The sequence below is a fragment of the Pagrus pagrus genome, assembly GCF_965226575.1.
Source record: "Pagrus pagrus genome assembly, chromosome: 3".
NCBI lineage: Eukaryota > Metazoa > Chordata > Actinopteri > Spariformes > Sparidae > Pagrus > Pagrus pagrus.
In genome coordinates, this window is record NC_140187.1 from 34,231,941 (window position 1) to 34,241,201 (window position 9,261).

The 9,261-nt window shown below is 42.2% G+C and overlaps 1 protein-coding gene across 1 annotated transcript; it reads right to left on the reverse strand.

Annotated features, from left to right (window-relative positions):
- Nucleotides 1-3,284: 3,284 nt before the first annotated feature.
- LOC311254684 (transcriptional repressor scratch 1-like) lies at nucleotides 3,285-6,812 on the reverse strand. The gene is made up of 2 exons (XM_084348567.1): nucleotides 6,359-6,812; nucleotides 3,285-4,620 (listed from the first exon to the last, which is right to left on the reverse strand). Exons 1-2 carry the CDS (start codon nucleotides 6,513-6,515, stop codon nucleotides 3,809-3,811), a joined length of 969 nt encoding a protein of 322 aa, XP_084204693.1. The 5' UTR covers nucleotides 6,516-6,812; the 3' UTR covers nucleotides 3,285-3,808.
- Nucleotides 6,813-9,261: the final 2,449 nt, after the last annotated feature.

Consider the following 9,261-nt stretch of genomic DNA (forward strand, 5'->3'; position numbering starts at 1 on the left):
ACCAACGGATGCAGTCCAAAGGGGAATTTATTTACCCACACGGAAATAGACTTCAGGGTGAGCATTACCTAAAACAATAAAGAAAACAAGTTGGGTTTTAAAACTCACTTTCCTACCCCAAAGCAAAAAACAAAAAAACAGGTTTTCTTACCTCCCTAACTAAAACAGGAGGAAAAGGTGCACAAAGAAAAAGGCTACTCACCCCTACTAAAACTGGACTGAATAATATTCTTAACAATATTTACAATATTTACAAAAGAGATACAAAATCTCTGCCCCAACAACGAGCATCAAGTTTGCAATTGTCACAACTAGCCGCATTGGGTCTGGAGACAGGAAAAGATCAGGCCAGAGAGGCGAGAGAGAGAGAGAGATCCGAGGTCTGCTGCAGTCTCCACTTTGAATGTCCCGTCATTTGGATTCGACCAATCAGCAGCCTTCCAGATTTCCCCCAATCCGCAGCCTCCACTGATACATTTTGCACCCCCTCTTGACAGGGAGGGAGAAAAACAACCCAGACAAATACAAACAAGACTAAATATACAAATTATGACCCCTAGGGTCATTACAACACACACACATATACACAGAGCGGCAGCAAGTGAGAACATTAACAATAACAACTGTAAGTCTGTAAGTGGGGGTGAGATGCCGTTTGAGATGCGATGGTTTCATTACTCAAAACATCACCACATACCACACACTGGGCCTGGGCTCTTCCTCCGTCCCGCTCCAGCTGAATCCAAATTTAATGTAACCAGTGTCATATTTTCTTACAGTTTGCAGTATACCTTTTTCAGCTTGTTGGTGCTGTGGATAGTTCAGGGATGCTGCTGTGATCACTGGCATCCACTGCTGTTTCTGCTGTAACATTATCATCCTCCTGATCCAGACTTCTCTTCCGAAGAGATCTTGTTGGAGCCACGACTGCATTATTTTTAGCTCTTTTTAGCTTCCTCCGCTTACGGTCTTTTTCTACACCATGTAACGGCTTGGCGCGCGCACCACAACTCGACTACCTAGCAGGCTGACCGGCGTATCGAACAAAAAAAATACAGCTAAGGCTAAACTTATTTTAAACCCATTTTCAGTTATCTCACGGTTACGGTTTTCATTTCATTTGTCATAGTATTTTGATAGTATTATACATTTTTCAATTCATTTTTATTTCATTTTTTTAAAAGCAGGCTATTTTGGAGATTCCTCCACTTCCCTTTTCTGAGGGCTAGAGGGAGCCCGCATACCACCAGTGGTACGTGTACCATTGTTTGAGAAAGGCAGAGTTAGACGACATATTATAATCTAATTATAGAGTTGCCACACTTCTTTTTGACGCAGGTTTCAATTTCAACTCTCAATTAGCTGAATAGATGCGCTAACGTAATATGGTCAGAATTGGTCTCGAAGTTTGTTGAGACGAAGACAATCCTGAACTGACGTAAGTCAATCATAGAGCCCGTTATTCATAGAGCCCGAATTCACAAAACAAGTCATCTCAGGTGGCTGGTGATAAAATATGTTCTCACACGTACCACTTACAAAACTTCATCTCTCTGGTTGACATGCACTGGCCAGGGGTTGTGTTGATTATAGTCTAGTGCAGCGGGGAGGGACCTTGCTTCATACACTGGAGGAGAGAAGGTAAGAACATGATTTTGAAAGGACTCCAGAACTGATAATGACCTGTAGTGCAACCATTTTCATCCACCATTAATAGCAGTAGCTAGCTTAGCTATCACCTGCTGTAATAGAAGACATTTCAGTGGTAACATAGTGACGCTGCATTGATCTGGCGTTGACTGCTTCGTAATGTTAGCTGACAAAGTAATTCTCAAACAAGCCAGCCAATTTTCCAGCTGTATAAGCCCCTGGAGTCCGGATGAATTAGCTGACGTTATCCACTCAACACAGTTCCTTGCTACATTAGTTACTTTGCAGTTCAGCAGTGTTAGCAAGAAAGCTAACCTGGCTAACCTGTGGTAACAAGACAACAACAGCCACAATATCAAATTATTTACACACACAATAATTCACGTGCTTTGCTGTAATGTTATCTTACCTGTCTAACAGGAAGAAAGCCATTTAGGAGCCCATTCCCGTTTGGCCAGACTGACTTCAGTGGATATAACTCTCTTTTTTTGGGCTTACGAGCAGTCTGTGTTGGGGTGTGTGTTGTGTGTGTTGTCGGTTGCTTGTTAGTGGACTCCATTTCTAAGCTTTTGCGACGCTCTGTTGCTAGCTACGAGCTAGCTGAGAGAGGCACTTGGGAGCGAGCATGGTGTCATACACGTCACGCCGACATCATTTTTCCGGGAATATGCTACCAGAGGCACCAAAGATGAGCTGGCCACAGGCTGATAGAGGCAACAGAGTAAGGAGGGGAATGTCTAATTTTTTATCTCATCAACTAACTCATTGGCATTAAAAGTAATTAAAAAACACAGAAAAGTTGACTAATGCACCTTTAATAGGGCAATAGGTCATGCAGATTGACCATAACGCTCTGCTTATACACTGCACATTTTTCTGATAACTGCACACAGAATCTGTTGGCAAGGGACACGATTTTGGTATCGGAAGCATTTGTGTATCTGTTTATAGTCCAGTTGTAGTCTGAGTAGTATTAGCCAATCACGTTTGAACAAGCTTTGGTTGCATGCAGATAAACAGGCAGTGTGGAGAGCACAAGAACAAAGGCTTTAGCTGAAATATAATCCCAGTACCCATCAGCTATCGTCTGACAGCGATTTAGCTTTTTATTGGCTTTTTTAAAAAATGCATCTGTATTTATATGCACATAACTGTCAATAGACAGTTATGTGCTAAATTGTCACCAGCTGATAGCCCATGGGTTCTGTGATTGCTAATCAGACTGTAAATAATGACCAGCGCACAGAAGAGGAAGTCTTGGCCCAGATATCTGTTATGTTACTGGAAGCCCAGAAACACTGGACACTGTCTCCAGAGGCTAAATTGTCATCAGAAGATAAACAATTGGTTCCAAAATTTGTAAATTTTGTATTTGAAATGGTCATTACAGAATATTACCATTTTTCCTGTGTTATAATTCAAGTTTGGGTTTGAGTAAAAAGTGACTGCTCTAGTGGAGACAATTTTGACTTTTGACTGATAAAGGTAAGTTTTTACTGACTTTGTAAAAGTTTTGACTGCTTTAAAATAAACGTCACTTGTGAGGCAGATGTGTGGATTGTATGTTTTTACGTGTTGAATATGATGTGTAATCTTAGCATATATTCAGTAATGAGTAAAGTGAGTTTCCATAATTATTCATATTCATCAGTTTTATTGTCATCACCAAATTGATCAGACAGAGAAATATATGGTGTCAGAATATATTTTGGCTTTTGTTTTCAACAAATCCAATACATGGCTCCTAATAAATCCATGTTCAATTCACAAATACATCAACCAATAATAAATAAATAATCTTGCAAAATTGGCAAATAAATAGTTAAAGTTAATAAATTAATAAATACACAAATACATAATTTAACAAATAAGAAACGTTTGAGGTAAATTAAGAGCTAGTTGGCATTTAAAATAATACTGGCATGTAAATTATTGCAATTCAATTTATAAAAAACAATATAAAATATTTTACATTTGTGATCAACACTGAGATTTTTATGAATTTCATACATAATTCCTGAATAATTTAAAGTGAGGTTATTGCTTATCAAAAGGCAGGATTATGATGCATGCATGTGACAAGCCTGAGAAGTCATCAAGCTTGTTTGAACTATTCAAAAGTTTATAAATAGAAATGAAAAAGATGAATATTTCCCAATCAGTCCTCAGAGCTGCAGTCGTCCTCTGCTTGGTACCCTTTGAAGCAGGCTGACTCGTAGTGCTTGTTGAGGTACGACTTGAGTGCGAAGCTTTTGTGGCAGCGGTTGCAGGAATAGTGCTTGAAGGCGGAGTGTGTCTGCATGTGGGCGCGCAGGTTTGATCGGTCAGCGAAGGCTTTGCCGCAGTGGGCACAGGCAAATGGTTTCTCTCCGGTGTGGGACCTCATGTGGCCCTGCAGCAGCCAGGGTCGACTGAAGGCTTTTCCACACACCGTGCATTCGTGCTTCAGGTCATGGGTCAGCATGTGCATGGCCAGCGCTGGCATGGACACATATACCTTGTGGCAGGTGGGACACTTCCTGGCCTGCTGGCTGTCCAGGCTACGGTGAGTCTGCTTGTGTCTGCTCAGATTGGAGGAAGTGGCATAAGACTTGCCGCACTCGCCACACGCGTGGCGCCCTTTGGATTTCCCTTTAGCAGGGCTGCAGTCTGCTGACACCACATCCTCGCTGCTGTCCAGTTGACGACCTACCTTGCGGGGACACCTCTGATTGGGTCTGCGGCGGGAGCGTCCATCAGAGATGAGGAAGGCGTCGATGGTGCAAGCCTCTAACTCATGGCCGCTACTGTCTGACTCAACCGTGCCGCTGGAGACAGGGCTGTCCGGATGCTCCATATCGTGGTCTGAGAACTCTTCCCCGACACTGCCACCTGGGGAGTACAGGGGCCCTGAGGAGAGCCCGGTCTGCTCATGACCTGGCTCCTTTGTGCTCTGCAACACTGATGGGATGATGTAATCGTGGATGTAGCCTGGGAAAGGAAAAACGTTGGTAAGAAAAGAGGAATAAGTGAATGGAACATCTTCATCATCTCAATAACCTCTGAAAAGAAGTGCCATCTCACCCAAACCTCTAATCAATATGAAACCTATACAGGAAGCTATTTGTAAGTGCCAGGTTCAGCAAGCTTTGGGAATGAAATATTAATGAGTGCACAGTTCTGCCCAATCAATACCTCCACTGACTCCAACAAGTGCTATCATGAGAAAAAAAGGGAAAGCCATATAGTGTCTGAATATTAGTCAAACACAAAGTGCTGACATTGACAAAACTGTCACAGAGCACCAGTTTGGCTCTGGATCGATCCACCGGTCGGCGCCTCACAGCGGCAGCACCAGCAGCAGCACCGCTTCTGAATCTGTGATGTGGGGGGGTGTGACCAAAACAGAGTGTCTCAGCAGTGAAATCCCCTCAATCACTAAATCATTTTAATCAGATCATTCCCCATCTGTGCCGTTTTTGAGAGTGTTCATGAGTATGGTAAGGGGGGGAGAGTGAGTGACAGGTGGGGGACTGCGATTTGGCAAAGAGGGAAGGGAGGGCTGAGGAGGGTGTGTGTGTGTGTCTGTTTGGTGGGGGGACTGCTGTCTGATCTTGACAGCAGTCAATGGTATATTGAGCCCACTCGCCCCCCACCACCCACCCACCCCAAACACACACGCGCACACACACACACATACACTGGCACACAAAGGGAAGCAGACAGCTGGCATCCTAAATCTGGGGGACAAATGATTCAAGTCGAACACAAGATCTGTGATGCTGCTGCTGGTGGTGTGTGTGTGTGTGTGTGTGTGTGTGTGTGTGTGTGTGTTAGGGGGTGAATCCGCTCAAAGCACACATTTCTTTGGATGTTTCTCAAAGCCAAACACACACACACACACACGCACACACACACACATATTGTTTGTATTGCAGGGTTGTTCTCACATCCAGCCTCTCTAGAAATCCCGTGGATGAAAATCTACTGTCTGCCAATGTACTGCTCATGTTGCACTTTATTGAATTACCTGCAGCACTCTGTATTTTCCAGTCAATACCCATCCTCTAAAAACCCTGTTCCATCACCTCTCGCTGCTCCACATATGGATTGTGTTGCTGCAATCCTACTCCCTGTGGCTATCTAACATCCTGCAGGATCAGATGGAGAGAGATGGAGAGATGAACGAGGGGGGGTGGATGATAAGAGGAGAGACTCAAGGGCAACTGCACCATCTAAGGACAACACAGTCCCATGTGGCTATCTGCTTTCTCATGAGTTTTTTTCCCTTTCTTTCTAGTTGGACCTGACAAAGGCATCAGATTTTGTGCCTAATGCCCACGTACACATACTGTATATCTCATCATTCATGTACACAATAGTATTAAAGCCAAAGGCTGCTGTGTGATCTGGTTTGAGTATTAAGCAGATTGAGCCAGCGTGACCTGAATACTGTTTAGCATCCGCCGAGTTAGAAAACAAAAGTCCTGAGGGATGCGGAAGGGGGGCGAGCAATGCCTGTGGGGGATTTTGGGGGTTTCCAAGAACTATTAGGTAGCAGAGACAACAACATCAACACTATTGCATGAATTACTGTCTGTTATTTTCGATTTTCTCCTCCATTGCCGTGTGAAAGACCATGTGGATCATCTCCAAATGAAGAAATCAATATCTAGTGCAGCAGAAAAACACAAAGTTGAAAACATGACTCAGAGAGATATCAACTCACCATTTTCACTCAAACGCACCGCCAAGTTGGTGGCTGACTCTGTGATGGCATGTGTCACAGTGTAAGAGTCGTCCCAGTGCTGCTGGTGCTGATGGTAGTAGTTGGACTGGGAGAAATCGTGAACCTTCGGCTGCTTCACCAAAAAGGAGCGTGGCATTTTTTATCCCTGATGAAAGAACTGATGCTAGAGCCTCATAGAAGAATGTGAACAGACTGATGATAAAAACCAAAAGGAAAGAGCAGAACTGTACTGAGCTTCCAGACGGCCTTCTTCAACAGGCCAAACAACGGAGGATTGAAAAAAAAGGGTTAGAAAAAAATTTGTCCTGGAAAAGGTTTAAAGCCAGTGTAAAGAGAGAGAGAGAATGTAGTGAAAGTAGCAGAGAGAGAGAAAGCAGAGGACAGGGTGGATGGAGAGGAAGACAGAAAGTGGCGAGGGAGAAACAGAGGCAGAGAGAGAGATGGCTGGACTAGCTGAGCTCAGCACTACTGCAGCCTTTTATATGTGGGGCACGAGCCCCAAAGATCAGGTGGTGCTGTAGAAGAGGGAGCTGCTTAGCATTAATCCATCAAACATCCCCGGGGACACACATCAAATTACCACGAGCCGTCTGTGCTTCTCCCCGCACGCACACGCACGTGCACACACACACACACAGCAATCAACTAACCCACCTCCTCCCACATCCTCCTCCTCCTCCTTTCACCCCTCCGTCTCCCCTCTCCCAGGGAAGGAGAGCAGACAATAGTGGTGCAGAAGCACGTGGGTGACACTACACACAACATCTTGTCCTCCATTGTCTTTCAATGAAGTAGCAAACACAATTTATGCTGCCCCAAACACACACCCCTTTCCTCCGAACACCACTACTGCCTCTGATATTTCATCATCATCATTAGCTCTTTCTTGAAATGTTAAAATGGCCTTGGTATGGAAAGCAGAATGTGTTCATTGTCATCACATTTAGGTCAGCGTCACACAGCCTTAGACACATGAAAGGATCAAACTGCAGATGCTTATATGTATGAAATCTCAGTACTTACCTAAATATAGTTATTAAACTCTGCCTGTAGTGACAAGTATCAGAAACAGTCAGGGAGTGAAAGTTCATTCTTAGTCTTGTTTGCGTGATGTTTGGTGAATGGATTTTAATGGTGTTCAGTTGTCCTCATTGGTCTTTTATCACCCTGAACATTACTTTTCATTGTTTAATGCAATTTGTTTGATTGTAACTAGTGCACACATGTCAAAATCTAAATAGTGTGAAACCACTAGGCTTGTGAAGTAAGGGAATACATGTGACGGGATTATGTGATCAGGATACAAAAAAAGGTATTCCAGTAAAGTTACAGAAAAAAAGATGTTCTTAGATTAGAGATACATTCAGTAAAAAAACATATTATATAAAATATATTATAAAAAAATATTATTATCAAAATATTACAATACTAACATAAAGAATGATATACTAGTCTGTAACCATGCACATGCACACACTTACACATTACTTCAAAGCAGTGTGTCGTCTAACAGAAGATTAAGATTAAATAAAATTCATCTGATTGATATTTATTTTCTCTCGTCTCTATTTGCATATGTTTGGTATTGAGATAATCCAAAATTAACGGAAATGAATCAAGTCACATTCCTTTAATATTGTGATACTTGGATTGAGTTACTGACTTCATTTTTTAACAGGTAATTAGTAACTGTATTGGAATACATTTTCAAAGGAACCCTCCCAAATCTGGAAACCACCAAATATTTTTAATATATTTTATTTATTGAGGAATTATGATTGGATATTGGCTTATGTACCAGCAACCTAACTGTTTACCATTACATGTCCGTGTCTCACTGATGTGACCTGATATTCTTTATAGAGAGATGATGCACGACACAGGAGAGTCTTCTTGATTTAAGGTATATATCAAAAGATTTGAAGGAAGACTCAGACGGGGATATGTAATGCAAATACAACTCTTTTACATATTTAACTGTTACAATCTCCACATTTTGTGACATCAGCCGGCAGGTTTAACATTTCTATTTTTCACTTCCATCCTCTCTTTGTCCTGGCAGTTTTATGTCTCTCTGTAGAGCCCTCAACCCTCCATACAGCCATATAACCGTCATCTGGATAAAAAAGGCCCCCACGGTGACTTCCGGTCCATCGTCTGTGACAGGCTGACCTCAGGGTTCCTGCAAGGGTCACAGGGTTAAATTCTGGTTGACTGGAGAGCTGGCAGCAGCTTTAACACAGGGTGGAAATACATAATCCCACAGACAGATGTTGATGGGATTTTCATGTACGCAGAAGACAAATCATCTCTGGTCTGGTCTACTTTTAAAACAACTCAAGGTACTGAAAGCATCGGAAAATGTAAAAAAAATGTTTTTTTTTAATCAATTTTAAAGAAAGTGATAGTATTTATTTTCTTCAGATAAATAGAGATAGACGGATAAATCCCATGAAAAAACCCACACCAACAATGAATATATCATACTAACAAGTACAATATGTCACAGGGTGGCACACTCCATATACATTATCATGAACACACACACACACACACACACACACACACACACACACAACTAGTCCTCAACAAATAAACTAGTCCTTCTTGTCTGAGCCTTTTGAAAACAAAACCACCTTTCATTAGGCTTCTACTTTTTAGCCTTACAATAACAGTATGTAAAAAGTGAACTGTTAAAAATGAATTTGAACCCGTGTGACTGTCTGACCATTTGGACCTATTTTTAGCAACGTTACAGAATTCTGAAACCTCAGCCCTTACTTTGGTGCATACAGTGTTATCACTGTAGTTTCCTTTGAAAAATGAAATAATACATTTTCCACCTGCTCTTAAAGATTTCTGCCTTCAGTAGGTCTGCATGT